Source organism: Oncorhynchus masou, chromosome 27 (assembly GCF_036934945.1).
Source record: "Oncorhynchus masou masou isolate Uvic2021 chromosome 27, UVic_Omas_1.1, whole genome shotgun sequence".
NCBI classification, from domain to species: Eukaryota; Metazoa; Chordata; class Actinopteri; order Salmoniformes; family Salmonidae; genus Oncorhynchus; species Oncorhynchus masou.
The window spans coordinates 25416932-25436515 of NC_088238.1; the positions used below are offsets into that span (position 1 = coordinate 25416932).

Sequence of the window (19584 nt, forward strand, 5' to 3'; positions counted from 1 at the left end):
TTTCCGAAAGGTGATGAACTGTCACATCATCTTGGGCTACAAAGTAATATACATAGACACACCTTGATGTATATTTACCATGTTTACTGAGGACACCATAGTGAGTTGTCACTTGGGGATGAAATCAACTGTACTATGTGTAAAACAAGGAACAAACACCAGAGAGAAAAGGAGAGATTGAGAGAGAAAAGGAGAGATAGAGACATGAAACGTGGGGTTGTGTGAAACATTACGACATCAGACAGCCACTGGAACACGACAACAACAACAACAACAACACACACACAGAGACGAGTATTAGGAAAAATGGTTTAATATCGGAGACAGAAGCAAATAACTGCATCACACAAGAACATACGTTTACAAAAATAATTCTGACTGCTGCAGCTACACAGTTAGTTCACAGAGGACAGAGAAACCAGAAAAATCTAAACAGTTAAAAGCAAAAACCTCTAATTAGTTTATCTTTTTATTAAACTAATACATTAATCCACTGAAGGTGACTAAATATTTATATTCCTAATTGTCTTATCATGTAGACGTCACAATACAGAAGTTAAATGAAACTTACCGGGTTTTTTTTGTATAGACAAACGGCTATAACCATTTATAAGCCAAAAAGAAACCAACACTCACCTAACTCCTCTTTGCGAAAAGAACAACACTGAAGTACGGAAAATTAAGAAGTTAATTAATTAAAGAAACCAAGCCAAAGTTCTTCTAGAAAATCGTATATTAAAAGACAACTTTCTTGATGCCAGCTATAAATCATACTCGGGAACCAGTCAACAAAGGTCAGGCCACATCATGAGGCCAGACAGGTTTGTTTTCTAATAGTTTTTTTTGTTTCCTTTAATCTCCAGTATAAAAAGTTTCACTGGTACAAAATGCATAAGTACAATCATTTGTAGAAATAGGAAAGCCTGCATTTTTTGTACTTTTTCAATCCCATCCAATGACAGATTTCGAAGTGTTGTCAAACAAACATACATCACGCTTACAGAATCCACTGAAATGCACTGACTTTGGCTTCTCTCAAGACAATACTTAAAACTATTGAAATCCTTTAGAATCAAACAAAATGATATTAATCTACAGACAACAAGCTCTTTACGGCACAGAAAGAGAGAGAAAACAAACATTTCCCCCCAAAACTAGACATAATAAGCCAAAATGCAAAGAAACTACAAGTTGTTTTTTTCCTTTAAAATGTAATTGTTTGATAAATAGCACTTTAGATAATTAAGAAAGAAAGAGAACAGAGAACGGAACAGTGACAAGATTGAAAGATTACAACAAGCATCGGTGATGACAGCCCCCGAGATGTGAGGCACTCAACAGGCATTCCTGTCTAACGGTCTGTCTGCAGAGGACACTCTTGTGCTTTTTCAGAAACATCTAACAGACTGCAGCTTCAATCAGACTACACTGTGCCAACCCGCGCTGTGTGTGTATGTGTGAGTGAGAGATTTGGGAATTGGAGGATGCTTAAGTTGAGTAAAAACACACACATGTCCATACATTACCATCTCCCAAAGTTAAAGTAGTTGGCTAAGGGATGAACCCTTGAACAAGCAGAGAAACCAAAGCCTCTACGCCTGCAACCCATTATGCTGCACCGTGAGTTGATGTAACTCTGTTGTCTGTTTATGTTACCTAATGTATTTAGAGTGCAAAGAAGTTCCTCACAGAGAGGATTCCTGAAGGGTCTGAGTTCTAATAGGGCAGCTGTCTTATACGGAGACTACGATCAGCGCACGTTAATGACAAAATGATCTATTAACACTGATATATATGTGTCGTATGACATATTGGCAATCCTGATGACTTTTGTGCAGGTAGTTAGAGCTGTTTTTATGGCATTGGGCGGCAGGGTAGTGGTTAGAGCGTTGGGCTAGTAACCAAAAGGTTGCAAGTTTGAATCCCCGAGCTGACAAGGTACAAATCTGTCGTTCTGCCCCTGAACAAGGCAGTTAACCCACTGTTCCTAGGCCGTCATTGAAAATAAGACTTTGTTCTTAACTGACTTGCCTAGTTAAATAAAGGTCAAATAAATAAAAATGAATCATTACTGCTTTAGGAAATGTCAATTTGATATGCTATGGACTCAACTGAAGTTTGGCATTGGTAAGGGCTCTGCCTCTTGGCTGAGACTGTTGTTTTGCTGTCTCGTTTTATTTCCCCTGTCTGCACTTTACGAACCCTCCTCCATTTGGCTCGGTATTTCAGATAAACCTTGTTATTCTGTAAAAAGACGATGAAACGGATAACAATAAACACATTTATTTTCCCTTGGTTGTCTGTTTGAGAGCCACACTAAATAAGAAGGTGGCCATTTTGCCTCTCTACTCTGCGTTGTGGGACAAAATGGTGACACGCTTACCCAGAGTTGGAGAAGCTGGAGGTACAGTACAATACAGTACACTTAGACTTGGCAAACACCACCTACTTACATACATATTTTTAGATCCGATTAGACAAGTCTTTCGATACAACACTCCCTGGTTAAGGCGACTGGTGAGTTTTTGTATAAAATAGTGCTGCGTTTTGCAGACCGTAAACTAGGTTTCCAGGGAAGGGAATCGGGGCAGTTTTACAGAATACTGAGACTGACGGACAGACAGCATTGTGTCATGTAAACGGATTGACTATGAGAATCATGACGTAATACTTTGGCATCTCAACACTGTTTTGGCCAGTTACACTACATTACACAGCATTTACAACAGGGCAAACATATTTCTGTAATAATGGTGTAATTACCAATACTGGTACATGTCCATAAGAAACTGTCAACTGAAGAAACAACAAAACCAAACAGCTGAAAATCATTCTGTACTATCAACGTTGTTTTGTCTGGATCTGGGGAGGGTTTGAGGCTTGTGTGGGAAAGTCTTGCCCTTCACTTACCTCATGTAAGCAACGCATTCATGTTGTTTGAGGTGACACATACATGACCAGCAAATAACGATGCCCCTTCCCAGTCTGTAGCAACTTCAACTAAACGCTTGTCCTTGATTTAGGTTATAATGAGAGAGATGAAGCTTAAAATAAGGCTTGACATTTGTCAAAGCGAAAGGATGAAGCGAGAGTGTTTGGCGAGAATGTGAGTGTTCATGTACATGCTTATGATAAGGCTTTGCAGAATTCTCTGTATAATGGCTCATGTGAGAACTGTGTGTGTGAGTGACGTAAGTGAGAGAGAGCGTGTGAACAGTAATGTAAAAGACTGGTGGGCAGGAACATGGAAACTGGACTGTAGAGGCTCTCACACTCAGGGGCTCTCATACACAACAACAAAGTAAAGTCAACTGTGAGGTGTGTGTGTGTGTGTGTGTGTGTGTGTGTGTGTGTGTGTGTGTGTGTGTGTGTGTGTGTGTGTGTGTGTGTGTGTGTATGTATATATATATATATATATATATGTATATATATATATATATATGACACATGGGCACTTTTTACATCTTTACAAAGAAACGCAAAACATGAACAGTTTCAGGCAACAAGACCACATAATAGCAAGTTAACAAACTCTTTTTTAAATCTATATTTTTACATATGAGGGATCCATACAAAACACTTAATAAAATACCCACGTTATCAAATAATTTTACAAGAAATACACTGACGCGCTATAGACAGAATGTACCTTCAGGTTTTGGCACTAAACTCCACCGACCTTTTTTTCTTTATAAGAAAAGAAAATCACATTATAATGAACAACAAAACACATCTGAATATTGTTTCCCACGATAGAAATAAAATTATATTAACATTGATGCTTCACAAGCCGACATGTTATATATATATATTTATATATTCATATATATATTTTTTAGGAATTTTATATAGCTAATTACTCAACAAGAAATTTAGCAAATCGGGACTGCTTAAAAAAAAAGACAAAACAATTATAATAGTATTCATATGAAAGGCTTTGTCTATTGTTCAAGTAAACATTTTTTTTTAGTCTTCTCTTTAAAAACATGAGACACTTAAGACCGTTAGACTTGTAATGAAACCAAAACTAAACTCACAAGAAGCACCAACGTTAACGCGGGTTACAGGCATTTTCTTCTCTTTTTTTTCGCTCTATAATTTAAACAGTAGAAAATATAGGTCATTTCTTTATCATGTGCATTTAAACCACGGATTGTCTGTGAGTCAGTTCAGCAAAAAGTAACACGTAGGTAGCATTTCTCCCCACAAACAGGGCAAGTCTTTTTTTTGTTGACATTTTTGTAATACCTTAAACTACTCTAGAAAAAAGTGGTTCTATATATACTTTAATGAGAAACAGAGCCACTTAAAATGGCCTTATCAAAAAACTTTACACTGCCTGAAAAATGTAAAAACAATTACAGAGCTCTGATAGAGTCTAATATTGATCAGACAGTTTTTATTCAGAACTGTTTGGAAGTAGTCTATTTTTCATGGACACCGACAGTGTCTGCTTCTGGCCTCCTATTGCTAGTGGAGCCAGAAACAAGACAGCATGCCAATCCCTGTGCTGAACTTTCAAGTTTACTTTAACTGAAAAAAGGAGCAATAAATGAAACCCAACATAAAAGAAGGAAACTAAACATAACTAAATAAATCTAATGGAAATCATTTTGCCACGGGGTTGTTCTGTTTTTAAAAAGAAACATTTTGTTTTTGTCTGTAAGAGTTCAATCTGTTTGTATGAATGATGCTATACTTCTTCACATTGATTCGCTCCCCCCCCCTCCTTCCTCCCACCCTCCTTCATCCACAATGTACCCCATCCACCCCACCTCCCCAAAATAGAACATGAGGTCACATGCAAAAAAAAGTCCAAAAAAGGTCAAGCTAAGTTCAAAAGGTCAGTAGGCGGAGACCAGGTTATGATCAGGTGAGTTCAGAAAAGACATCAGAAAACAATGACGGGACGATGAGACTTTTTGTATTTTTGTGGTTTTTGGACGCCACGCCACAGAGACATGCTAGGCAAACGATGAGCTAACAGGCATGGAGATGGGTTCTATAGGAAGAAAACAGGGGAGAGGAGAGAGTTACACACAGGACAGAGAGCCAGGGCACCACATTACTACAGCATTAAAATCAGGGGAACAACACACAACAAAACAACAAAACAACAATGCAAACCACCAGGCCATAATGGCACCACTCACTACACAATTGGCTTTTTTTTTATTTTTTTATCTATCATTATTTCATTTTTTTTGTACAAAAATGATTTACAATTTGGATTAATATTAACAGACACACGCACACACATTTACAGTACAAACACACTATCACACACTCATACACAGAGCACCCAAAGTTATATCCATCAGTACCACATGCTTCTAGAGAGCAAGGAGGATGGATTGTCATTTGGGAGAAACTGTTTAAAAGTTTTTATACAGTACAAACGAACGAAACATACACGTGAACAAAAAAACGAAACGCAAGGAAAGGTTGAAATTTGACAGGTGTGAGAGAGAGAGAGAGAGAGAGAGAGAGAGAGAGAGAGAGAGAGAGAGGTGTGACAGTGAAGGGAGCACAGACAGAGAGAGGTGTGTGACAGTGAAGGGAGCACAGACAGAGAGAGGTGTGACAGTGAAGGGAGGTGTGTGACAGTGAAGGGAGCACAGACAGAGAGAGGTGTGTGACAGTGAAGGGAGATGTGTGACAGTGAAGGGAGGTGTGACAGTGAAGGGAGCACAGACAGAGAGAGGTGTGTGACAGTGAAGGGAGGTGTGTGACAGTGAAGGGAGCACAGACAGAGAGAGGTGTGTGACAGTGAAGGGAGCACAGACAGAGAGAGGTGTGTGACAGTGAAGGGAGGTGAGTGACAGTGAAGGGAGCACAGACAGAGAGAGATGTGTGACAGTGAAGGGAGGTGAGTGACAGTGAAGGGAGCACAGACACAGAGAGGTGTGTGACAGTGAAGGGAGCACAGACAGAGAGAGGTGTGTGACAGTGAAGGGAGCAGAGGCAGAGCGAGGTGTGAACCTGGCTCTGTTCTAGAGAATTCTACAGTTCCGAATTTCAGAAGACTACCTAACAAGGTTCTATTCTAACGGATTCTGTTCTTTGTAGGAGTCCAATAACTTAACGATAGGCAATAAATAAAATCATTTTTTTTCTGAGGCAGTAAAAATTTTGTATAAAAATAGAACTGCTTTTTTTTACAAATAAAATGTACAGGCCTGTGGCTTTCGCTACTTTGAATTTCTTTTTTTATCTCTCAAGAAACATCAAGTATTTTCAGTTAACTTCCCACCCATACATTTTTTTATCTTATAGCCTTCATCAGATTCTGGATGTTACTTTAAAAATGTTCTACACAATATCCCTTTCAACAAAGACCAATGTGATCTGACCCAGAAAATCATAGTTTGCTAACATTGTTTTAGTGTGAAATAAACATTCTCCACATTAAGAAATGAAAATGACTGGAGTCCTGATAATAATGAAATAGAGGAGTATATGGGATGCTGTCGTTGACTGACTAACAGGTGAGAGGCCACTAAGTTTAGTTTTTGAACCCTTTGTTCCATGGTGTCTGTCAGCAGGCATCAGGGGTCAGAGAAGCAGCGGTGGTTGGCCCGGAAACCAACACCAGGAGGTCAAGGGTCATGTGCATATCGGTGCGTGGTGTGTCAGAAATTAACCCTTTATCTCAGCATTTTATCAGGCCTCAGGTTCACAAAGAGAAAAAACAAAATCATATAGGTTCTGGTTTTTCTTCTTACTCTGTTTTTCGAGTAACGAAATTCTTCTCATAACAGTATATAAATAATCACGTAGAAAATTAAATATGTTTTACAACTGAAAAAGCTACCGATGATAGCTACTTTTTTTAAAGTGGTACAAAATAAAGGTGGTAATGGAAGCATTCATGTGAAAGATAATAAAAAAATAATAATAATAGTAATAATAAATAATACTGCTGAACACAAAAGCTAAAAAAACAAACAAATAAAACTCAAGGAGAAAGTAGTGTCTCCCTCTGGTGGTCAAATGTTGTCTCCCCCCTCCCTCCGTGGCTCGTATCTGGACTTACCCTAGCAGTGGTAACATGGGAGCAGATAGGCCCTAGTGCTAAGATCAGTATGGTTTGCTGTCGTTCTTGGAGCGCTTGAGCTGCACCTTCAGCCTCTTCATGCCGATCTGGAAGCCATTCATGGCCTGGATGGCTGCCTGCGCCGACACGGGATTGTCATAGCTGACGAAGCCTGGGAGGCAGAGAAGGAAATGGACCGGGTACAAGAGAAGAGAGAGGGAGAGCGAGTTAGAGAGAGAGAGAGGCTGCACTAACAGGAATACAACATGTCATTCATACACAGGTGTTGTGTGTTTTCAGTGTGTTTGTGCTGGCGGACGTACCGAAGCACTTGCTCAGGTTTGTCTGTTTGTCAATGAAGACTTTGGCAGAGACCACATTTCCAAAAGGCATGAACATCTGCAGGATGTCCTGGTCCCCAAACTCCTGGGGCAGGTGGTAGATGAACAGGTTGGCACCTTCAGGCCCTAACAGGAGAGAGACATGGGACAGTAGCGGGTAAGGGTTAAACCCAGAGACATACAGAGTGAAGAGATTATAGAGAGTTAATGCATACGTCTTTATCCCACTATGCTCTCCCCTCTACCCTCAGTGCCCAACCTGTTTCTGGCTACCCGTGGTTAGTATCGTTGTTGCATTAGTAATCTCACTAGAAAGCTTCTTGTGCCAGTTCGACTATTGCAGTCGGTTCTGTCTGTACTGGGAGTGCATACCTCTCTCCCAACACTCCACCGCTTGATTCCTTCACTTTCCCCTCAACTCTCCAGAACCCCCTCCACCCTCCTGTCTCTTCCCTCCCCCTGTCCCTTCCCTCCGCCCCCTGGCTCCACCCCACGCCCACTGACCCTCTTTCTGGCTGCCGGCGGCACCTTGCTGCTGCAGCAGGGACTGGCTGTAGAGGGTGGGCAGGGCTGCGGCTGCATACTGCTGGATCCCTGAGTAGGCCTGTGTGAGCGCGTCCATGGTGCCCGCCGTGCCGTTGGTCAGCCCCGCGCCGCCCAGGCCTCCGTTCAGGGCCGCCATACCTGAGAGCATTTGTGCAACTTTACATAAAACCCAACAGTACAAAAAGAAGAGTGCACTTACTCATTAGAGCTCCACTGCAGGTTGTGTTTAATCACACACACACTCATTATACATACAGTACACACACACACACACACACACACACACACACACACACACACACACACACACACACACACACACACACACACACACACACACACACACACACACACACACACACACACACGATCACTCAACACACACGACCACTCAACACACACAGACACACACACACACTGGGGTCACTTAGAAATGTCCTTGTTTATGAAAGAAAAGCACATTTTATGTCCATTAAAATAACATCAAATTGATCAGAAATACAGTGTAGACATCATTAATGTTGTAAATGACTATCGTAGCTGGAAACGACAGATTTTTTATGGAATATCCACATACAGTGGGGAGAACAAGTATTTGATACACTGCCGATTTCGCAGGTTTTCCTACTTACAAAGCATGTAGAGGTCTGTAATTTTTATCATGGGTACACTTCAACGGTAAGAGACGGAATCTAAAACAAAAATCCAGAAAATCACATTGTATGATTTTTAAGTAATTAATTTGCATTTTACTGCATGGCATAAGTATTGCAAGTGTTATTTAATGAAGCTGCCAGTTGAGGATTTGAGGCGTCTGGTTCTCAAACTAGACACTCTAATGTGCTTGTCCTCTTGCTCAGTTGTGCACCGGGGCCTCCCACTCCTCCTATTCTGGTTAGAGACAGTTTACGAGATCTACAATTTCTTGGCAATATCTCGCATGGAATAGCCTTAATTTCTCAGAACAAGAATAGATGACAAGTTTCAGAAGAAAGTCCTTTGTTTCTGGCCATTTTGAGCCTGAAATCAAACCCACAAATGCTGATGCTCCAGATACTCAACTAGTCTAAAGGCCCATTTTATTGCTTCTTTAATCGGGACAACAGTTTTCAGCTGTGATAACATAATTGCAAAAGGGTTTTCTAATGATCAATTTATCCTTTTTAAAATGATAAACTTGGATTAGCTAACACAAAGTGCCATTGGAACACAGGAGTGATGGTTGCTGATAATGGGCCTCTGTACGCCTATGTAGATATTCCATAAGAAATCAGCCGTTTCCAGCTACATCATTTACAACATTAACAATGTCTACACTGTATTTCTGACCAATTTGAGGTTATTTGAATGGACAAAAAAAAGTGCTCTTCTTTCAAAAACAAGGACATTTCTAAGTGACCCCAAACTTTTGAACGTTAGTGTACATGCATACATACACACTCATTCACTCAACATACATACATACGCAACATACATACATACGCAATGTAAAACACATTTCAAAACATTTTGTACAGGACATGTAACTATATGCACAAAATATTTATTTCATCTGTCACACACACTCACACACATGCATAATACACTTGTCCTATACGTAATATACATTAAAACACATAACACAGAGGTGAATGGAGAGCCTGGCCTGACCCATGCAAACTGGAACATCACAGCAGAAATAAGCAGCCAGTCACTGAAATATCACCATGACAACACCCCCACACACACACACACACACACTGCACGACACGCACAAGACACTCAAGGCCTAATGTACGAGTTTAACATCCACACTTCAGAACCCGCTACTGTACTCAAGATCCAAGATCTCAATCTCCTCAATGGCGTCGCTCAATCTATCGCTCTCTGCCGTTTTCACCACCCACACAGAGGAGAAATCACCTCACCACTGTTAGACCAATCAGACCCCAGACCAACAGTGCCAAACACCAATCAAACAGCACGTCCCTGGCATGCCCCCGTCCTTATTTGGCCATGTAGAAGGTAACGACGAGCAGCAAGGTAAAGAAGGACAGCTACACTTGTTAGTGTGGCTTCACTGCCTAGCAGGGCAACAGTCGGAGGGGATCGATATTCCCAAATGACCCGCCGCCCGCCACCATCTGACAGAGAGGTAAACGATGACCACGGCTCTGGAAATTATAGGTCACTCATTTATTCAGGAATAATTGCACTGTTGACCTTTACGATTCAATTAAAGCCTAGATGTGCTTCACTGAAAGAAGGAGGGGAAAGGGGAGGAGAAGATTAATGTGAAACTGGCATTCTCATCGTGTTTGAGCGGAGGGGGGATTTATAAAGCGGATATGGCAACTGTAGAAGAAGCAGGAAAAGGTCAGGGGAGAATATGTGGAGAATGGGCTGGTTTTACAGGATCTCTGCTGTCATAACAACACTGATTAAGGCTGCACACTTTGACTTTCCCCCAGAGGTGTAGCAGGACATGACAGGACAGACACTCAGTGTGGCCAGAGAAACTCACTGCTACGACTCATCTCATAAATGTAGACTTATATACCTGATTAAGGCCACTTCCGTATTCTTTGTTATTTTCAGAATATTTTCTTCTCCACCTCTACTAAAAGGTTTTTCATTTTTTTGTCGTTGTTGAACAAATGAACCTCGACTTACACACGAGTGTGCAGATTCACTAGTGACATGTACACGACCCCCGCACAGACGTGAAGCGACAACATAAACAGCAGCACTCTTACAACAGGCACCACCCCGTGTGACACAACCAGGAAGCGGATGGGTTCATGAATAAATGGATGGATGTATTGGTAGCCGTGGTCTTTGTGAGGATGTGGTGGGTGGGGGGTTGGGGGGGGGGCATAAAGCCAGGCTGAACAGGTGACTTCTCAGGGAGCGGACACAGAGGGACGCCACATGGCAACCGCGGGCATAGTTTGAGGGTCACAGTGACAGATTTCTGGATCCGGGACTTGGGTGGAATTTGATAGTGTTTAGAGTACTGTCTTTAGATCATTACCAGTATTATTATTCATGTTTGTAACACAGACTGGAGGTGGTTTCTCGATATGACGTTCCTCTGCAACAGCAGCGTATCCCTGTTTCTGAGTGATGACGATGGCGGTGGTGGTGAGATGAGTGGTGAGCGGCCAATGGTCGGTGAATACTCACTGTTGACGCTACCTGCTAGTGCATTAATGTTGTTCAGACCCATGGTGGCGCCAGCCAGGCCCTGCAGAGTGCCCAGAGAGGTCAGAGAGTTCATGCCCGAGGAGTTGGCTGTGTTGCCCGCTGTCGGGAAGAGAGGATACCAGGGGGAGGAGGAGGAGAGGAAGGAGTGAGCAAGAGAGGGAGGGAGAGAAAGAGGAAGGAAGAGCAAGACAAGCACACGCGTTAGAGAAGCGGAGGCATCCAATTGGACGTTTTAGTGACATAAGCAACAACATCCTCCCTGCTCAGACAAACTGGAGCTGAGAGAGTGACAGGCAGGAAGTAAATCTCTCGGCCCTCATTCAACACTGAGTGTCCTAGAGAAATGAGAGTAGCTCACAGGTAACAGTGTACAAATAAAGATCCCTCACACATGTGTATGCAGAGCACGATGAACACAGTAGTTGTGGATGCGTGTTTAGCGATGAAAAGGTGAGGGACTCGGTCGTTTCTTCGTGAGGCAGTCGTGTAATGACCAAACCTAAAGCAGGCAGACAGGCAGGCAAGAGCGCAAGCAAGAGTGCCAGACAACCAACTAGACCCTTCACTAGACTCCTGTTCAGGATCCCACGGTATGACAGAGATATATCTCAGCAAACATTTGACATGTTTTTTTTTACAAGGTTAATTTAGCCCTAGAACGGAGACACAGGCACACACACAGACGCGATCGTGACACACACACAGAGACACGATCGTGACACACACACAGACACGATCGTGACACACACACAGACACGATCGTGACACACACACAGACACGATCGTGACACACACAGACACGATCGTGACACACACACAGACACGATCGTGACACACACACAGACACGATAGTGACACACACACAGAAACGATCGTGACACACACACAGACACGATCGTGACACACACAGACACAATCGTGACACACACAGACATGATTGTGACACACACATACAAAAGAACAGATCATTAGGGACAAGAGCATGCCTAAGTGCTGAATCGTCCCTAAGTACAATGTGGGTGAATAACAATTGTCCTTCACAGACAGTCGTTTATTTGATTGTCCAGAAAGACATAATGTCCACACACCCCTCTAAGTCACGCTTACACTGCATCAGAAAGATTGGATATCTTAAAATAGACTTAGTACAAATGAAAATCAAGACAGTCTCTCAATGGTAAATTGGCTGTCTTTAAATTGGTTGTCTTTCTTTTCAAATTGAAACTAATATTCAGTCAAAATGTCATTGACGGAGAGTGTCGCCTTTCATTGGCACTGAGCAGAGTCTGAGCATGCACTAATAATGTAGCTCTAGTATCCACAGAACACACGAGAGAGAGAGAGCAGAATTCACATTTAAACCTATGCTAAGCAGCTGGGTGAAAGCAGGGAGCAGGACAGGCAAAGGGTGATGGGTTCATGAGAGAGAGACACTAAACAAAGCTCTTATTCACGCTCTGTTACTTGGCTACTCCAGAAAAGACAGCAACCAGGGAACTGGAGGAGCAAGGCAGGGAGGACGAGAGAGATGGTGAAGAGAGAGAGAGAGAGGACAAATGGAGAATGGAGTAAAATGAGTAGAGAAGAGACAGGAGGGCAAAGAAAGAGAGAGAGAGAGACAAAGCAGAATAAGAGAAAAGCAGAGGGAGAGAGACAAAGCAGAATAAGAGAAAAGCAGAGGGAGAGAGACAAAGCAGAATAAGAGAAAAACAGAGGGAGAGAGACAGAGCAGAATAAGAGAAAAGCAGATGGAGAGACCAGAATAATAGAAAAACAGAGGGAGAGAGACAGAGCAGAATAATAGAAAAGCAGAGGGAGAGAGATCAGAATAAGAGAAAAGCAGAGAGAGAGAGAGCAGAATAAGAGAAAAGCAGAGAGAGAGAGAGACAGAATAAGAGAAAAGCAGAGAGAGAGAGAGCAGAATAAGAGAAAAGCAGAGAGAGAGAGAGAGCAGAATAAGAGAAAAGCAGAGAGAGAGAGAGCAGAATAAGAGAAAAGCAGAGAGAGAGAGAGACCAGAATAAGAGAAAAGCAGAGAGAGAGAGAGAGACCAGAATAAGAGAATCAGAGAGAGAGAGAGCAGAATAAGAGAAAAGCAAAGAGAGAGAGAGACCAGAATAAGAGAAAAGCAGAGAAGAGAGACCAGAATAAGAGAAAAGCAGAGAGAGAGAGACCAGAATAAGAGAAAAGCAGAGAGAGAGAGAGCAAAATAAGAGAAAAGCAGAGGGAGAAAGAGCAGAATAAGAGAAAAGTAGAGAGAGAGAGACCAGAATAAGAGAAAAGCAGAGAGAGAGAGGGAGAGAGAGCAGAATAAGAGAAAAGCAGAGAGAGAGAGAGAGAGAGAGAGCAGAATAAGAGAAAAGCAGAGAGAGAGAGAGAGAGAGCAGAATAAGAGAAAAGCAGAGGGAGAGAGAGCAGAATAAGAGAAAAGCAGAGAGAGAGAGAGACCAGAATAAGAGAAAAGCAGAGAGAGAGAGAGAGAGAGAGCAGAATAAGAGAAAAGCAGAGAGAGAGGGAGCAGAATAAGAGAAAAGCAGAGAGAGAGAGAGAATAAGAGAAAAGCAGAGAGAATAAGAGAAAAGCAGAGAGAGAGCAGATTAAGAGAATAGCAGAGAGAGAGAGAGAGAGACAGAATAAGAGAAAAGCAGAGAGAGAGAGAGCAGAATAAGAGAAAAGCAGAGAGAGAGAGCAGAATAAGAGAAAAGCAGAGAGAGAGAGAGAGACAGAATAAGAGAAAAGCAGAGAGAGAGAGAGAGAGAATAAGAGAAAAGCAGAGAGAGAGAGAGCAGAATAAGAGAAAAGCAGAGAGAGAGAGAGAGAGAGCAGAATAAGAGAAAAGCAGAGAGAGAGAGAGCAGAATAAGAGAAAAGCAGAGAGAGAGAGAGCAGAATAAGAGAAAAGCAGAGAGAGAGAGAGAGCAGAATAAGAGAAAAGCAGAGAGAGAGAGAGAGCAGAATAAGAGAAAAGCAGAGAGAGAGAGAGCAGAATAAGAGAAAAGCAGAGAGAGAGAGAGAGAGACCAGAATAAGAGAAAAGCAGAGAGAGAGAGAGAGCAGAATAAGAGAAAAGCAGAGAGAGAGAGAGCAGAATAAGAGAAAAGCAGAGAGAGAGAGAGACCAGAATAAGAGAAAAGCAGAGAGAGAGAGAGAATAAGAGAAAAGCAGAGAGAGAGAGAGAGCAGAATAAGAGAAAAGCAGAGAGAGAGAGACCAGAATAAGAGAAAAGCAGAGAGAGAGAGAGCAGAATAAGAGAAAATCAGAGAGAGGAGAGAGAGCAGAATAAGAGAAAAGCAGAGAGAGAGAGACCAGAATAAGAGAAAAGCAGAGAGAGAGAGAGAGAGAGAGCAGAATAAGAGAAAAGCAGAGAGAGAGAGAGCAGAATAAGAGAAAAGCAGAGAGAGAGAGAGAGCAGAATAAGAGAAAAGCAGAGAGAGAGAGAGAGAGAGAGAGCAGAATAAGAGAAAAGCAGAGAGAGAGAGCAGAATAAGAGAAAAGCAGAGAGAGAGAGAGCAGAATAAGAGAAAAGCAGAGAGAGAGCAGAATAAGAGAAAAGCAGAGAGAGAGAGAGCAGAATAAGAGAAAAGCAGAGAGAGAGAGAGAGAGCAGAATAAGAGAAAAGCAGAGAGAGAGAGAGAGAGAGAGCAGAATAAGAGAAAAGCAGAGAGAGAGAGAGCAGAATAAGAGAAAAGCAGAGAGAGAGAGAGCAGAATAAGAGAAAAGCAGAGAGAGAGAGAGAGAGCAGAATAAGAGAAAAGAGAGAGAGAGAGAGCAGAATAAGAGAAAAGCAGAGAGAGAGAGAGAGACCAGAATAAGAGAAAAGCAGAGAGAGAGAGAGAATAAGAGAGAAAAGCAGAGAGAGAGAGAGCAGAATAAGAGAAAAGCAGAGAGAGAGAGAGAGCAGAATAAGAGAAAAGCAGAGAGAGAGAGAGAGCAGAATAAGAGAAAAGCAGAGAGAGAGAGAGAGAGACAGAATAAGAGAAAAGCAGAGAGAGAGAGAGAGAGAGACAGAATAAGAGAAAAGCAGAGAGAGAGAGAGAGAGCAGAATAAGAGAAAAGCAGAGAGAGAGAGAGCAGAATAAGAGAAAAGCAGAGAGAGAGAGCAGAATAAGAGAAAAGCAGAGAGAGAGAGAGAATAAGAGAAAAAGAGAAAAGCAGAGAAAAGAGAGAGAGAGACCAGAATAAGAGAAAAGCAGAGAGAGAGAGAGACCAGAATAAGAGAAAATCAGAGAGAGAGAGAGAGAGCAGAATAAGAGAAAAGCAGAGAGAGAGAGAGAGAGCAGAATAAGAGAAAAGCAGAGAGAGAGCAGAATAAGAGAAAAGCAGAGAGAGAGAGAGAGCAGAATAAGAGAAAAGCAGAGAGAGAGAGAGAGCAGAATAAGAGAAAAGCAGAGAGAGAGAGAGAGACCAGAATAAGAGAAAAGCAGAGAGAGAGAGAGAGAGAGAGACCAGAATAAGAGAAAATCAGAGAGAGAGAGCAGAATAAGAAAAAGCAGAGAAAGAGCAGAATAAGAGAAAAGAGAGAGAGAGAGAGACAGAATAAGAGAAAAGCAGAGAGAGAGAGAGAGAGCAGAATAAGAGAAAAGCAGAGAGAGAGAGAGAAAGCAGAATAAGAGAAAAGAGCAGAGAGAGAGAGCAGAAAAGAGAAAAGCAGAGAAGAGAGAAGCAGAATAAGAGAAAAGCAGAGAGAGAGAGAGCAGAATAAGAGAAACAGAGAGAGAGAGAGCAGAATAAGAGAAAAGCAGAGAGAGAGCAGAATAAGAGAAAAGCAGAGAGAAAAGAGAGAGAGAGAGAGAGACAGAATAAGAGAAAAGCAGAGAGAGAGAGAGAGAGCAGAATAAGAGAAAAGCAGAGAGAGAGAGAGAGAATAAGAGAAAAGCAGAATAAGAGAAAAAGCAGAGAGAGAGAGAGACAGAATAAGAGAAAAGCAGAGAGAGAGAGAGCAGAATAAGAGAAAAGCAGAGAGAGAGAGAGAGCAGAATAAGAGAAAAGCAGAGAGAGAGAGAGCAGAATAAGAGAAAAGCAGAGAGAGAGAGAGCAGAATAAGAGAAAAGAGAGAGAGAGAGAGAGCAGAATAAGAGAAAAGCAGAGAGAGAGAGAGCAGAATAAGAGAAAAGCAGAGAGAGAGAGAGAGAGAGAGAATAAGAGAAAAGCAGAGAGAGAGAGAGAGCAGAATAAGAGAAAAGCAGAGAGCGAGAGAGCAGAATAAGAGAAAAGAGAGAGAGAGCAGAATAAGAGAAAAGCAGAGAGAGAGAGAGATAGAATAAGAGAAAAGCAGAATAAGAGAAAGAGAGAGAGAGAGAGAGAATAAGAGAAAAGCAGAGAGAGAGAGAGAGCAGAATAAGAAAAGAAAAGCAGAGAGAGAGAGAGACCAGAATAAGAGAAAAGCAGAGAGAGAGAGAGACCAGAATAAGAGAAAAGCAGAGAGAGAGAGAGAAAAGAGAGAGAGAGCAGAATAAGAGAAAAGCAGAGAGAGAGAGAGCAGAATAAGAGAAAATCAGAGAGAGAGAGAGAGCAGAATAAGAGAAAAGCAGAGAGAGAGAGAGACAGAATAAGAGAAAAGCAGAGAGAGAGAGAGCAGAATAAGAGAAAAGCAGAGAGAGAGAGAGAGCAGAATAAGAGAAAAGCAGAGAGAGAGCAGAATAAGAGAAAAGCAGAGAGAGAGAGAGCAGAATAAGAGAAAGTCAGAGAGAGAGAGAGAGAGAGCAGAATAAGAGAAAAGCAGAGAGAGAGAGAGAGACCAGAATAAGAGAAAAGCAGAGAGAGAGCAGAATAAGAGAAAAGCAGAGAGAGAGAGAGCAGAATAAGAGAAAAGCAGAGAGAGAGAGAGCAGAATAAGAGAAAAGCAGAGAGAGAGAGAGACCAGAATAAGAGAAAAGCAGAGAGAGAGAGAGAGCAGAATAAGAGAAAAGCAGAGAGAGGAGAGAGAGCAGAATAAGAGAAAAGCAGAGAGAGAGAGCAGAATAAGAGAAAAGCAGAGAGAGAGCAGAATAAGAGAAAAGCAGAGAGAGAGAGAGCAGAATAAGAGAAAAGCAGAGAGAGAGAGAGCAGAATAAGAGAAAAGCAGAGAGAGAGAGAGAGAGCAGAATAAGAGAAAAGCAGAGAGAGAGAGAGCAGAATAAGAGAAAAGCAGAGAGAGAGAGAGACCAGAATAAGAGAAAAGCAGAGAGAGAGAGCAGAATAAGAGAAAAGCAGAGAGAGAGAGAGAGAGCAGAATAAGAGAAAAGCAGAGAGAGAGAGAGAGCAGAATAAGAGAAAAGCAGAGAGAGAGAGAAGAATAAGAGAAAAGCAGAGAGAGAGAGAGAGAGAAAAGCAGAATAAGAGAAAAGAGAGAGAAAAGAGAGAGAGAGCAGAATAAGAGAGAAAGCAGAATAAGAGAGCAGAGAGAGAGAGAATAAGAGAGAGAAAAGCAGAGAGAGAGAGACAGAATAAGAGAAAAGCAGAGAGAGAGAGAGAGAGAATAGAATAAGAGAAAAGCAGAGAGAGAGAGAGCAGAATAAGAGAAAAGCAGAGAGAGAGAGAGAGCAGAATAAGAGAAAAGCAGAGAGAGAGAGAGCAGAATAAGAGAAAAGCAGAGAGAGAGAGAGAATAAGAGAAAAGCAGAATAAGAGAAAAGCAGAGAGAGAGAGAGCAGAATAAGAGAAAATCAGAGAGAGAGAGAGCAGAATAAGAGAAAAGCAGAGAGAGAGAGAGAGACCAGAATAAGAGAAAAGCAGAGAGAGAGAGAGCAGAATAAGAGAAAAGCAGAGAGAGAGAGAGCAGAATAAGAGAAAAGCAGAGAGAGAGAGAGAGAATAAGAGAAAAGCAGAGAGAGAGAGAGAGAGCAGAATAAGAGAAAAGCAGAGAGAGAGAGAGCAGAATAAGAGAAAAGCAGAGAGAGAGAGAGACAGAATAAGAGAAAATCAGAGAGAGAGAGAGAGAGCAGAATAAGAGAAAAGCAGAGAGAGAGAGAAATAAGAGAAAAGCAGAGAGAGAGAGAGCAGAATAAGAGAAAAGCAGAGAGAGAGAGAGCAGAATAAGAGAAAAGCAGAGAGAGAGAGAGAGAGAGCAGAATAAGAGAAAAGCAGAGAGAGAGCAGAATAAGAGAAAAGCAGAGAGAGAGAGACAGAATAAGAGAAAAGCAGAGAGAGAGAGAGCAGAATAAGAGAAAAGCAGAGAGAGAGAGAGACCAGAATAAGAGAAAATCAGAGAGAGAGAGAGAGAGCAGAATAAGAGAAAAGCAGAGAGAGAGAGAGACCAGAATAAGAGAAAAGCAGAGAGAGAGAGCAGAATAAGAGAAAAGCAGAGAGAGAGAGAGAGAGCAGAATAAGAGAAAAGCAGAGAGAGAGAGAGCAGAATAAGAGAAAAGCAGAGATAAGAATAAGAGAAAAGCAGAGAGAGAGAGAGAGCAGAATAAGAGAAAAGCAGAGAGAGAGAGCAGAATAAGAGAAAAGCAGAGAGAGAGAAAAGCAGAGAGAGCAGAATAAGAGAAAAGCAGAGAGAGAGAGAGAGCAGAATAAGAGAAAAGCAGAGAGAGAGAGCAGAATAAGAGAAAAATAAGAGAGCAGAGAGAGAGAGACCAGAATAAGAGAAAAGCAGAGAGAGAGAGAGAGAGCAGAATAAGAGAAAATCAGAGAGAGAGAGAGCAGAATAAGAGAAAAGCAGAGAGAGAGAGAGAGCAGAATAAGAGAAAAGCAGAGAGAGAGAGAATAAGAGAGAGGAGAGAGAGCAGAATAAGAGAAAAGCAGAGAGAGAGCAGAATAAGAGAAAAGCAGAGAGAGAGAGAGAGCAGAATAAGAGAAAAGCAGAGAGAGAGAGAGCAGAATAAGAGAAAAGCAGAGAGAGAGCAGAATAAGAGAAAAGCAGAGAGAGAGAGAGCAGAATAAGAGAAAAGCAGAGAGAGAGAATAAGAGAAAAGCAGAATAAGAGAAAAGCAGAGAGAGAGAGAGACCAGAATAAGAGAAAAGCAGAGAGAGAGAGATCAGAATAAGAGAAAAGCAGAGAGAGAGAGAGCAGAATAAGAGAAAAGCAGAGAGAGAGAGAGCAGAATAAGAGAAAAGCAGAGAGAGAGAGAATAAGAGAAAAGCAGAGAGAGAGAAGAATAAGAGAAAAGAGAGAGAGAGAGAGCAGAATAAGAAAAGAGAGAGAGCAGAATAAGAGAAAAGCAGAGAAGAGAAAAGCAGAGAGAGAGAATAAGAGAAAAGCAGAGAGAGAGAGAGCAGAATAAGAAAAGCAGAGAGAGAGAGAGAGCAGAATAAGAGAAAAGCAGAATAAGAGAGAATAAGAGAAAAGAGAGAGAGAGAGCAGAATAAGAGAAAAGCAGAGAGAGAGAGCAGAATAAGAGAAAAGCAGAGAGAGAGAGAGAGACAGAATAAGAGAAAAGCAGAGAGAGAGAGAGAGAGAGACAGAATAAGAGAAAAGCAGAGAGAGAGAGAGAGCAGAATAAGAGAAAAGCAGAGAGAGAGAGAGCAGAATAAGAGAAAAGCAGCAGAGAAAAGAGAG

The 19584-nt window shown here is 41.8% G+C and overlaps 1 protein-coding gene across 21 annotated transcripts in view; it reads right to left on the reverse strand.

Annotated features, from left to right (window-relative positions):
- Window positions 1–297: 297 nt before the first annotated feature.
- LOC135515894 (CUGBP Elav-like family member 2) overlaps window positions 298–19584 on the reverse strand; it is a 220646-nt gene continuing 201359 nt past the window's right edge. For 8 of the 21 annotated variants that reach the window (XM_064939730.1, XM_064939729.1, XM_064939723.1 and 5 more), the window contains 5 exons: window positions 11089–11208; window positions 7882–8079; window positions 7360–7503; window positions 7037–7208; window positions 298–5002 (listed from right to left, as the gene is read on the reverse strand). In XM_064939730.1, coding sequence (XP_064795802.1) covers window positions 7081–7208; window positions 7360–7503; window positions 7882–8079; window positions 11089–11208 — 590 coding nt within the window. In that variant the 3' untranslated portion in view covers window positions 298–5002; window positions 7037–7080. The remainder of the gene's footprint in view (window positions 5003–7036; window positions 7209–7359; window positions 7504–7881; window positions 8080–11088; window positions 11209–19584) is intronic. The other 13 variants (XM_064939726.1, XM_064939735.1, XM_064939742.1 and 10 more) reach the window with 5 other exon arrangements.